Source organism: Mercenaria mercenaria, chromosome 1 (genome assembly GCF_021730395.1).
Source record: "Mercenaria mercenaria strain notata chromosome 1, MADL_Memer_1, whole genome shotgun sequence".
NCBI classification, from domain to species: domain Eukaryota; kingdom Metazoa; phylum Mollusca; class Bivalvia; order Venerida; family Veneridae; genus Mercenaria; species Mercenaria mercenaria.
Window position 1 is genome coordinate 80,547,634 of NC_069361.1, and position 12,619 is coordinate 80,560,252.

The 12,619-nt window shown below is 33.9% G+C and overlaps 1 protein-coding gene across 4 annotated transcripts; it reads right to left on the reverse strand.

Moving 5' to 3' along the window:
- Positions 1-2,690: 2,690 nt before the first annotated feature.
- On the reverse strand, positions 2,691-12,106 carry LOC123532633 (WSCD family member GA21586-like). Of its 4 annotated transcripts, XM_045314108.2 has the most exons (5): positions 11,968-12,093; positions 9,002-9,057; positions 7,267-7,586; positions 6,782-7,072; positions 2,693-3,594 (listed from the first exon to the last, which is right to left on the reverse strand). In XM_045314108.2, exons 1-5 carry the CDS (start codon positions 12,004-12,006, stop codon positions 3,221-3,223), a joined length of 1,080 nt encoding a protein of 359 aa, XP_045170043.2. In that variant the 5' UTR covers positions 12,007-12,093; the 3' UTR covers positions 2,693-3,220. The 4 variants fall into 4 exon arrangements, with proteins under 4 accessions (XP_045170050.2, XP_045170043.2, XP_053408225.1 ...); XM_045314115.2 differs by lacking the exon at positions 9,002-9,057 and having other exon boundaries at positions 2,691-3,594; positions 11,968-12,106; XM_053552250.1 differs by lacking the exon at positions 11,968-12,093 and having other exon boundaries at positions 7,267-7,582.
- Positions 12,107-12,619: the final 513 nt, after the last annotated feature.

Consider the following 12,619-nt stretch of genomic DNA (forward strand, 5'->3'; position numbering starts at 1 on the left):
GGTTATAGGCCATGTTCTCATGGTCGTCTTCAACAGAGACCATGTTGGGATTCATTTAGGATATTCTGTTTCTCGATTTGCCCCATGATGTTAGAGTTAAGGATATGTTTTGTCACATTAGAACATAAGTAGTCTAAAGTTGGCCGCTTCACTTTAGTCGTTCTTTTTTAATATTGGACTGCGTCTTAGTTCAAGATTGTTTGGATATAAAATTGAGTTGCAGTGGCATGTCTTAGTCCTTAGGGCCGGAATGATATCTGGACTAGTGTTTTTTTATGACTGAATACTCTGTAATTATTTCCCGAAACCAGGCGATGTAATTGTGATTATTTGCATAGGACTTAGGACGCCTTCAGGTAACGTTTGCAGGTCTTTGTTAACGTAAACTGTCTTTAACTAACAAGGAATGATACTTCATTGTTCCGTAGTAGGGAAACACCTGATGCGTCTCGCTTTTCCCCCTATTGATTAGATTTTTCGAAATAATTCCTATCTTGCCTTACGGAATTATGCAAAAAGTTGTTGTTTGCTTAGTAAATGATTCTATGGCAAGACGATTTCAGCTCTTGTTGGCTTAATTCTGTTAAAGCATGTGTGTCAGTGAAACAGTGTCATAATCGCCGCCTGCTGTGATAGGTTTGAATATAAATAGTAATGACGAGTAGCTGGTGAAGATCTGACCGACGATCTTTGTTCAACTTGGTGCTTTTGCGACCTTTTGGTGGTCGTAAATAATTCCGACGGTCCTTCCAGAAAACGTTTAACCTATTTCAACTTGGCAGTACCTCGGGTAAAAAATACTGTCATTCAGTGGTGTGTCTGTTCAAACGATAACATATGGATATACATTAATTACTTTCATGTCAGGAGCCTTGTATGTGATGCTCTTGGAAAGCTAATGGTTATTGTACAGGGTACCTTGCATAATTATCTCTAGAGGTGTCTAAGGAAGGTTTGCTAGGGAAGATGTGGCAGAGGGACTTTCTGTGGAAGTTCTATGTTGTAACATAATTCCCCATGACCATGTTACCCTTTCTTGGCTTTGTTTTATCAATTTATAAAATTAGTAAATATAAATTTCATCACCATCAACTTCATCTCGGACTGCTAAACCCTTCCGTACATGGAATTTAACCCCAGGAAATGTCAGGTCTTACATATTTTCAGAAACCGTTCACCTATAACTTTTAAACATACACTTCATGAAGAAAGCTTAAAACTTGTACCAAAAGCAAAATATGTAGAGGCAGACATGTCTAAAGACTTATCTTGGACTACACACGTCAATATAATGAGAAGTAAAAAATGTGTAGGTTATATTCACATACAAAAATGTAGTTGTCAAGCCAAACTATACCATATATTCGATTTTTCAATATGGTGGTCATTTTGAAAAGTGCTTAAAATAGCAAACTTATTGCATATAAGCTTGAGATCGCTTTGACCGTTTTGTAAAGATATAAGACATTTTGTAGACCTGAAATCAACAGATTTCCAGGTATAAAACTGTATATCTGAAGTTTTTAGATGTGCTAATATAGTAATTTCGTTAACTGTGACCTTGTAAGTTATATTATTAAGTTATATTATTACCTAGCTTTACTGAAAATTTGGTACTTTTGTCCAGTCTGTCTAGATCTGCCCTAAAAATCCTTTAGCTGGAAGCTCTTTAATTCCTGTTAAAATACCGTCTATTGTGACAATTTTGCGTAATTGTATTTATCCGGACCGATACGAAGAGTTGACACGTATCGAGGTCTGAAACAGCCCCGACATTCCTTAAACAGATCGTTCCTATTATCATAAAACCAACAATTCGTACTTTTATGTTCCCCGGACATTTTTCGGATGGAGGCATATATCTGCCGCCTTGTCCGCCCGACAGTCCCATGGTCCCGAAATATTTGTCCAGATAACTTGCACAGTTTGGACTGACCTAGCTTAAACTGCTGAAAGTTTTGTTTTAAGTGAATTTGTCAGGAGATATATGTATGACTGGTTTTAGAGATTTTAGAGAACGCTCTTGTCCAGAGAATTTCTCATACAGTTTCTGAAGCATCTAGCTAGGATTCTTTTTAGAAACTTTAACTGGCTGTTAATCTAACCGTCGGTTGATTTTTGATTCAAAATACTACGTTTGGTGTGAAACACTAGTATGATGTTTTGATTTTATTGTAAAGGCATTTTAGTATTAATGATCCTTAAACCATACATTTGTTTTTCTAAGTTTTCTAAAACCCTTAAATTTAATCGAGTGTTAGCTTAATCACCTGTTAAAATTTCGAACAACTGCGTCCAGATGATTACCATTACAAAAAGAACAGTCGGGATAAACATAATTTTATACCATGCCATAGTTGGGAGACTTTGCCTTTGGAATTGTACAGAATGATTTATATTTGGCAATACTGATGCGAACACAGTCCGAATAACTTCTCTTACAGTATTCTAAGAATATAACCAAGAGTTATCAAACATTATCAATATGAAAATGATCTTGCATACGTTATAACATCATAAGAAATGGAAAGATAGATCTACTAGAGGACGTTACTCTGTCTTAAATATGTATGGATTTCTTTCCTCTCTTGGTTCAATGTTTTCTACATAATTGTTTTCAAATGAAAGCTCTGAAGTTGGAAATTGGGTACAAACTTGATATAACAATAATTGTTTAGATACATTAAGAAGTATGACTGTTCAGCATTTATTGCTAAATTATATAATTTGATCATTCATTCAAGTCCTACACTCAAATATTCCTACACTTCTTGTGACCTGGATATTTTCGGCAGAGGCGTGCATCAGCTTAAGCTCCTGGTTATAACTGTGTCTGAATCTATGCTTTGATGCGAAGACCAGTATTTCAGTTTTATTTACAAATTAAGATGCAGTATGTTGCAATGTATCCACGAGGTGATATCAGCGAGGCAGTTTTCTACACGATGCAAAACCTTATTCCTGGTGACAGCTTTCAGCAGTAGAGATACTGTCATCGTCCGCTATGTCACCTCTGAGTCGAGTATACATGAATTCACTACTGGGGATTAACCATTGGTTCGATAGTTAAATTAATAGCTATTAACACTTATCAATAGCAGCGCTTATTTTCTTATTGATGAACGTACGGACTATATGAATAAGAAAACAGCTACGCATGTAATGTCACTTAAGCCTCAGTGTACACTGCATACTGACAAATACTCTCTTAAATGTATTTCTATCTCCTAACTCTATGATTTTCATCCAACCACTCAATACCGTACTTAGTGTTCAAAAGTTCAGACACTACTTTTACACTAGCATCAATTTCTTTCTTCAAAGTATTATCAAACAATCCAGTAATGTCTTTTATTCTTGTCCAAACGGTTTGGTTTCGGTGGAATTGTCCCTCCTTGTTATCCATTGCACACCTGATATCTGACTCAGTGTAGGTGACATTCAGAAATTTTAGCAGTTTTTTAAGTTCATTTTCTGTATCTATCAACAACTTTGAATAAAGCAGCGGATAAACTGGTCCACGGAATTTTGTTAACCAGTAGTCATTGTGATGATTCCACCAATTTAACAGATCTGGTAGTGCACTTCGCCATTCTGAAATATAAACAGTGATATTTTCCTTGAAGTGAAGTAGTAAGGAAAACTCTTTCATATTGCAAAATGATCTTATTCTTGCTATGTTTTCAAAAAATATAAACTTAATACAAAATAGTCTCTTGATAAGCAGTTCTCTTCAGTTTTTATATCATAAATTATGCGTATTTTTTTTTTATAATACCCGGTATCGACCTTTTTTTAGCGAGCAGTACATTAAACTCGTAACATTCCGCCGGGAGTCTAATTCTAACATTTCTTACTAATTAAAGTTAAAAGTGTTAATCAGATTTTGCCAAGCAAGGAATTTGTTCGAAACTATAGCGACTAATCGTTTATACAGATCTGTGTTCACAGAATGCTTAATACATGATTGATTTTTTTGAAATTTGATTTTTCTATCCTGGTTGTCCAGCTAAGATATAGTCATTTTAACATAAGTATAATTAGATAAACGTACTTTGCGCCTAAGGACTGATATGAATATAAAACTATTAATTTATATTTGCAAAAGATCTAAATGAAAAACTATATATTTTGCCGAAATACGAGGGTTGTTCGATAAATTCGTTGAATTTTGCTCTAAAATCTTTAAGACTTTACAAAATCTTGTCGCAACTGGCATGAACATAGTGCTGCTTATTGTGAGTAAGATGCATGAAACCTACGGCAGTATTTGAAATATTCTTTAAATTATTGGTAACCATGGATACCCGCTTATACCCCATCGCCGGGAGTGAAAAAGTTATCCATAACACCTTGAAACTTGATATCAAATTTTGTCTTTCTGACTGTCGAAATTTAACAAGAATTTCAAGTTCGTAAAATTATCATTTCCTTCCTTTACCTATCTTGGCTGTTCAACCAAAATACATTGGAAATAAATGTATATGAAAGAAATACGATGTTTTAAAACTTGCCTTTCGGGTCAGAAATGTGTAGCAAATGCAAATGTAGAACTAGGAATTATACTGAAATCAAATAAAATAGTCCCCCTTTAATATGCTTTCGTATCAAAGAAAGGCAATTTCAAAATTTCACAAAAAGTAATACAACATTCATTTCTAATAGGAACCTTACTCTGTTTAATTGCCCTTTTTTGTTCTTTAAATAAAACTCTAACAGAAAATATAAAGAATATACAAATTTTGCTTAAATGTAGTTATCCACCTGTAAAACTACTTTTTTCTTTGTTTACATTGTATGCTATGAAAATATGGAAATAACTATGCCCATTCATTCATTTGCGCCAGTATTGTTACCAATACCATTTTCAAACCACCATTTACAAACTCTTTCAATATGTAATCCTTTTTTTGTAACTTTTATTTCCATATCAAGAATTGAAAAGTCTTATTTCACCGAGAAAGTCAAATAAGATTTTATTTCTCTCTCCAGCCTATTCTTGGTCACGTGATTTTTGTATACATAATTATGTTTTGGTGTTCAGTTATGAGTATTCATTATACCTGATTCCTTAGTGCTGATTGGTGTTTTAGTTCATTTCATACAAAATTCACAAGGTGCATTTACAAAAACAAATCAACGTTTATTACATGTTTAAGACGACAATCATCTCCTTCAAACATTACTTTTCAAAATTGAGCATTTTTTATTAGAATCGTACTCGACTTTTATTTTTTTTGTAAAAGGTAGGCGTATCCAAAATCTTGTTTGAGGCACTGTAATGCGACAGGCTCAAACACTATCCTGTTATTTAGTTACGTCATAATGTAGGGATTACACATGTTGTTTCATGTTACAACATCTGCAGAATCTCTAGGAACTGGTTGGTACCCAAGCCCGCTACGGCGAGGGTACCAACGTTACCCGAGGGTTTCTGAAGCTGTTTTAACACGAAATGAACATGCGCTGACGCTATTCTAGCATAAAAGGCGTAATAACTGATAAATGAATACATTGTCACTCAACGTCATTAAATTTTAACGAAATGCGCGGGAATGTTTGATTTTTTTACGTTGACGTCACTTCTTTTTGAATTATCCGTTTTGGGACCGAATGACCTTTTCGCTTTGCCACGGAACGCGTATATATAAAAAAGGGTGTTTTAACAGCACGAGAGCGCGAGAATCTCTCTGTTTACACGCGTTTTATCTCCTGTTAAAACACCCCCGAAAAGTGACAAGAACATCAATTTTATGCTAGAATCAGCGTTAATAAAACGAACAGGCTACGATCGAGTGACCCACTTTTGTTAACAACACGCTGACGTTTTTAATAACGTCATCGCCACTAATGTATGAGTTTTACAGAATAAAAGCAATTTTAGCAATTTCATTTTAAAGCCATATTATTTATCCTTTATCGATATCACAGCTTTCACGGATATTCGATATTTTTTACAGACGACCGAATCTCTGTATATCAGAATAAAACAAATACGAATATCAGCTTCACGAGTGTAAGTCACATTTCATGCAGCACAAAAAGTTACCGTCTTGATACCCTTATTCAATGAGTTTAAGGTAAATATACACATTAGAAAAATCTTCTAAAAACGAATACTTTCAAATCTATAGGTAAGCCCTACTTTTAAATTTCTTCAGTGTTAGAATACGTCCATAAATTATTTTAGTTGCTTATTTTCTAAACTGCTTCGGTAGCCTAGTGGTAGAGCGCCCGCTTCGACTGTGAAAGGTCGTGGGTCCGCTCCCTGGCCGTGAAAAAAAAATGGTTCTAGTAGCTTCCTCGCTTGACGCTCAGCATTAAGAGGATAGAACTAGGACTGTTCAGCCCGGTATCAGTTTAATAAGACTAGATGGGATATCATGTCATGTACTTAAATACTGTGAAAAACGGCGTTAACATCCACTCCCGCCACAACCCCCGACAAAAAGAAAAACAAACAAACAAATCATGTCACGTGTCTATAGCTGATAATTAAGTGAGGCAATTTTATCAAAACTGTAAGAAATACAGTTATAATGCAACTTTGTTTTGCTCTACACGACTATTCACTTTAACTGGAATGTGATTCTGACTTTCCTACCAGTGCAGACCAAGATCAGACTGCACGGGCCTGATTATGGTCTGCACTGTTCGCTATTCGGTTAGTAAACTTTCATTGAATATCCCTTCTAATAATAAATGGTTCTGCCCACATTGAATGATGGATCAGTCCATTTTAGAAATTTAGCAGGCAAAACGTTAAGTGAAAACTGTATACCGCTGTTCTCCTTGAAATATTTCTCTTCTTTGAAAACTTGTAAATGGCTTTTGTGCATATTGCCGACAAGGATCTTGTATGGATCCCGAATAATTATAACAGCCCTATAAAATGGAGGATTTTTCAATCTAGGCTTCTGAACCACTTTTTTCCCCTTCTGAGGTAGCAGAGGTGGACAAGGTTCGTGTGTTTTCACAACAAGCATTCTGCTATGGTTTGTATGATCGCATTCAAATGGAAAACCCTTCCGGTGCAGTTCACGGTCACAGTATATCGACGACGTTCCAGTACCTTTAAAAAAAGGATTTCAGTCATTTCAGTTTGGTAAAAGCGACTCATTTAGAAGTTAGTAAAAAGAAATCATAACTATAAAAACAGTTATAAGTGTATTTTGTTGAGTTAAACTGATTGACACATATTTTTTAACAAATCATGTATGCATAAATTTACAAATTTTACAAACGTTTACATGCGCAATTTCTTACCTGTGGCCATCTGTAATAAATGACGTAACCAGGCATTTCCTGATCTGTTGGGAGAAGCAAGTGCCGTCAACGGGAGCTCCTTGGCTGACAATCGAAATTTTCCAGATTTACGATCTTCACATTCTACAGAATGCGGACGGATGGCATTAATGTCAAATACTTTTGTTGTTTTAGTTCGATTAAATGTCAGATTTTCGTGGAAGTCTTCTCCTGCTGTGTGCTTCCATGGGTTAATTGTATTTTTGGCTCTATTCGGAAAGTCCATCATAACAATTGTCGTACAAATGAATAAAAAACACAGGAGAACACGTACACACTTCCTGAAAAAAATACATAAAGACAAGCAATTATTTTTAAAGCTACGAATGAATTTAACAAGGTTGGGAAACGGACAACGAATATAGCTCTGAAAGTGATAAGTAAACATACAGATGTGCTGTCATTTTTCACCAGAGGTAAGATCTTGCTGTTTTAACATTTATCTTCCGTATCCGCAATAAAACACAGTGTTTCAACCAATACGTTAATGCTTTAGGTAGTTCTGCATGTTCGGATCAAAATTTTTCTACAATGTAGAATTTGATTAAAACCTGATTTTTCAAAAATCCAGAATATACTCAGAAATTTCGGTAAATTAAAAAGGTATGGTCGTGTGTTCGATGTTTTGCTAGACTTATTTGAAAAAAAAGATGACCAAACAAAAATTTTCAGAATAAAAGTCTATGGGAAAATTACCAATTTGATAACATTTTCGTGAATAGAATTCTTTCTACAATGTAAATTTTAATGAAACTTCTCACTCACAGTCGCAGAAAAAAACATATAACTTTTAATATCATGGTGAAATAAAATGTACAGGGCCTTGGGCTTGTGTTCGAGATGTTTTGCACATGATTAAAGAGATCCGCACATTTCGAGCTGATTTTAAGACATGATTTGTAATCATTTAACGATGTTATAATATCATATTTTAGCTTTAGAAAGATAGTAACGTTGTTGTAATGTAATAAAATTAGTTACCTGTTGCAATTTATTAATAAAATGATTTCCGTTGCCTTGCGCTGAATCCAGGCTTTATCCTACGTTTTCCGGATAAATGACATTTCGCCATTACTTTCGTTTAATCAAACGTGCAGAACTACATTAAGTTAGGCTATGGTGTATTGTAAAATGCCTACGGGTAAGCAGACTTTGAAAAAATGTTACTTCTAATCTGATATGATCACTTCGAAATTCATAGAATTCATAGAATTTCGACCAGTAGTGTTATTTATATAAGATATTTTGAATAATTAAAACTTCAGAATCGTGAGTTTGCAAGCAGTGGCCAAACTATTTTTGTTGAAAAAACTAGCCATGTAACTGTTAAACTGTTAAAAATAAACTCTTACAAATGTTTACCTTACTGTACTGGGGATGGCCGTATTATGTACTGAGGATAGTTTCCAAGTAGATGTGTACTAAGGTGAGCATGCGAAAATTGAACAAAAATCCAGTATTCTGATTGATAGTTACACTGTTTATGTACATTTTTATGTATATGTCTAATTTATTATTAACTAAAGTAATTTGAAATACTCTCATATGTACGTCTGTCACTAGTGTCAGAATACAATGAGATGACAAATAATACATTTATAAAATGATCCAAGGTGTTGCCGACTACTGTCCGTAACAGAGTTTTTCGTGAATTTCGACTTTATTAACCAAGATCCAGATATCAACTATACATTACCTTAAAGGTCTTCGATGGTGGCAGTAGGAACTTTTAAAATTTTTAAGCCGCAGTTTCTGTAATTATATCAAATATCAAATCAAAGCATGTATCTTTCGTGAGTAAATCATCGGGCAAAACCATAATTTGGAAATAAAGAAATTCAGAATCTATATTTTTGTATGAAAACGTTGCTTTTATGCTAACTTAAATACCCTACAAACGTTTTGCCAATAAAGTCCTTGAAATTCCTTAAAATTACGTATAATATCAATGGCATAGAGAAATCAAGGCAAGATTTTGTTACATAAAAGGTGGATTAAACAGCAGTTTTTATTGCGCACAGTTGTTTAAGTAAACATTTAATATCCGTAATATCCCTAATACTACTAATAATAATACAGGGTATATAGTAACACCAAAAAGAAACAAATATAGTGAACTGGTACTTCCCGTAGAGGGGTATATAGTAACACCAAAAAGAAACAAATATAGTGAACTGGTACTTCCCGTAGAGGGGTATATAGTAACACCAAAAAGAAACAAACAAATATAGTGAACTGGTACTTCCCGCTTCCCGCAGACCAATTTTATGCTTCATTTTCTGTCCACCAAAAAAGGTGAAATATTTTACAAAATGGATGTCAATATCACATCTTTGCTGAAATTATGAAGCTGAACCTGTGTACCTGTTTTCAGTAAAAGCACCTAATTTATAAAAAAAAAGTTATTGAGCAAAATTCGTATTTCTGCTTTAAGGAATAACGACTTTGCCCCAATCACTCCAAAATACAATGGTCTATATGCAAGCTGCTCAAATATCAAGTTTGTTCGCAATACCTAATTTCTTATATAGTCAGCATAGGTACACTTCTTTTAATTGAATTAGTCGGTAAATTGTAACAGAAAAATATTTTCTGAAATTACCTTCTAGTAAGCAGTTGGATATTCGTGCGAAATTAAAACTGATGAAACTTAACACCCGAACGGATACCATTTGCTACATTGTGCTTTATTTTGACTTTAAAAAGTAAACGAACTTGCCGATAAATTTTGAATAAACAACTGGCAACTGGTATGAAGTTGGTTATTCAAATGATCATCTATCAGCTACCAGCCGCATAACAACTTTACTGTCGTGGTCTATAGTCAAATTTCGAGGTGTGAACATTTTCATATCAACCTCTGCAATATTTATTTTATTGAATCGAAAAACACATAAATAATCTAAACATTTATTGGAAACAAAAATGTTATTTTTAATCATATTTTATTGCTAAAAGTTGTATTACCCAACGGAAAATATGAAAAATAAGCTGTTACGCATGCGATATGAAATTAATGATATCACATGAGTAGAAAACCAAAAAAAAAAAAAAAAAAATGCGATTTTGTGCCTGAGATATCAAATAATATAGTATTCAAGTTTTATTCGAGGTATAATAAAATGGCTTCTATGCTCCAAAAAGACTATAGAAATGATTATAACACTGAGTCCCAATACAGTGTCATATAACACTTAATGATTTGTATCAATACCCTAGCGCAATACTTGATTTTAAATACACTTTACTAAACTGAAGGAAAGTCGATAACTCAATCATAAAATTCCATTCAGTATACGACCTCGTCCTACTTTTACACATTAAGCCTGCATAAATCTATATTGTCGACTTCTATTTTGTCAAAAAGCAGAAACCTCCACTTATGAGAAAAGATGTTGCAGTTCTCAACGGTTTAGTAAGGATACTAAGGCATAAAAAGTTAAATTAAATTAAACAAGTCACCGTTAGACTATTGCCGAGCAATTAAAGTCCCCTACCAGAATCAGATTTTTGTTGCTATTGCACCCACAATGTTATATGTATCAACAAAAGAAAATAAAATGGCCTGCATATACTCTATATTGCACTTTTGTTTTAAGATATATTCTAACCAAATACAAGGACCTACATATTCTCCAAATTTCCTGCCATCGATACACAATGTTTCCTAAATAAATCTCTTGTACTTTTAAAGTTTAAAGTGAGATCAACCTTTTGTGACTGAAGGACAGACAGATAAACAGGCAGACACGAAGTCAAAAAAGAAACAAATGCATAAAATAAAATGATGTTCATATTTCCTTCTATCTATAAACAGTATTCAAGGAAAAATCTCTTATTTAAAAGTAATGGCAGAATCCACCTTTTATTACTGACAGATAGACAGACAGACAGACGGACGGACAAACAGATAGAATAGGCAAATAATAGCCTGCATATTCTCTCCATGAATCAAACATGGTTTCCCGCCTTTTAGAACGGTGGCCATGTACTTTTAACACGTGTGTGCTTTTCGTATCATATCTAGATACATATCTCGACTATCGTAAATTTTTACGGTTTCTGACTTCTTGATAAGACCATTGCAAATTGTATAAATATTTTCTTCTTTTCGACAAAACGGAAGTCGACAAGACAGATCTGTTTTGTCAAGAAACATACCGGTTCATTTGTTCAGAACTTTCTTATCAAGTTGACAAAAAACAAATGCACAAATTTAAGTCTAGAACTGCAACATCTTTTCTAGCATGTGGATGCCCTTTAACGTTTCCATATATATGGCCTATTTTCGCATTTATGAGTCGTATATACCGCCTCCTTAATGCAAAAAGGTGCCTTAACCTTCTTTAATAATCGGCACATGGTACCTTTTTGCTTTAAGGGGGCGATATTTATAATTGTTACTGAACGATTCATATAAAACGTGTATAAGATACGTGAGAAAATTCCTTACAACGCAAAGAGCTATACCATTGCCCATTCCATAGGGATGTATTTGTGTAAATTATACGAAACCATATCATGAAGAGTTAATGTTAATGATAACATAAAAAGTATACCAGTCTTAAATATCTGAAATTAAGATTACTGCAAAAAGGAACAATCTGAGAGTAAATAAGATGAAAAAAAAACAAGAAGAAAAAAAACAAAAAAACAACAGACCTTAGTTTTCTCATCCTCGCAGGTCAGTACATATATCATCTAATGATTAATCCTATTTTCTACAGTCTGAAATTTCGACCTGTTTAAGATTTAAATCGTATATTTTTATGTAATAGTAAACTACTGGGATCGATTGTCATAATTCACCTTCTTATGATTCACAAATCGTTACTTTACATTGTATTTTTACCAAAATTGTTCACGGTTATGATCGATAAATCAATAATAACCTAGTAGTTGTAAACTCGTTCAATTAGTGGTTACTCAAATTACACAATATTCAAAAACGCAAAGAATATATCTGAATTTATACCACAAACATGTAACTATACGTTTTTCTCTTCACGTATCATTTCGTGATGAGAATTCACAATGTCACGCCGTAGATAAGTCAGTTAGTGATGAGCACTTCTCATTTCGTGATATGCATTTACAATGTCGTGCAGTAGATATGTCAGTTCGTGATAGGTATTTAACATTTCGTGATGTGCACTTACAATGTCGTGCAGTAGATAAGTTAGTTCGTGATGAGCATTTCTCATTTCGTGAAGAGAATTTACAATGTCGTGCAGAAGATAAGTCAGTTCGTGATGAGCATTTCACATTTCGTGATGTGCACTTACAATATCGCGCAGTAGATGAATCAGTTCGT

Bases quoted from the DNA above. Each gene is read 5' to 3' on its own strand.
- LOC123532633 (XM_045314108.2), bottom strand. From the start codon at position 12,006: ATGATATATGTACTGACCTGCGAGGATGAGAAAACTAAG. The intron at 9,058-11,967 runs GTCTGTTGTTTT...ATATAATTACAG, and splicing joins GCGAGGATGAGAAAACTAAG to AAACTGCGGCTTAAAAATTT. The intron at 3,595-6,781 runs GTATACAGTTTT...TTTATATTTCAG, and splicing joins ATATTTCAAGGAGAACAGCG to AATGGCGAAGTGCACTACCA.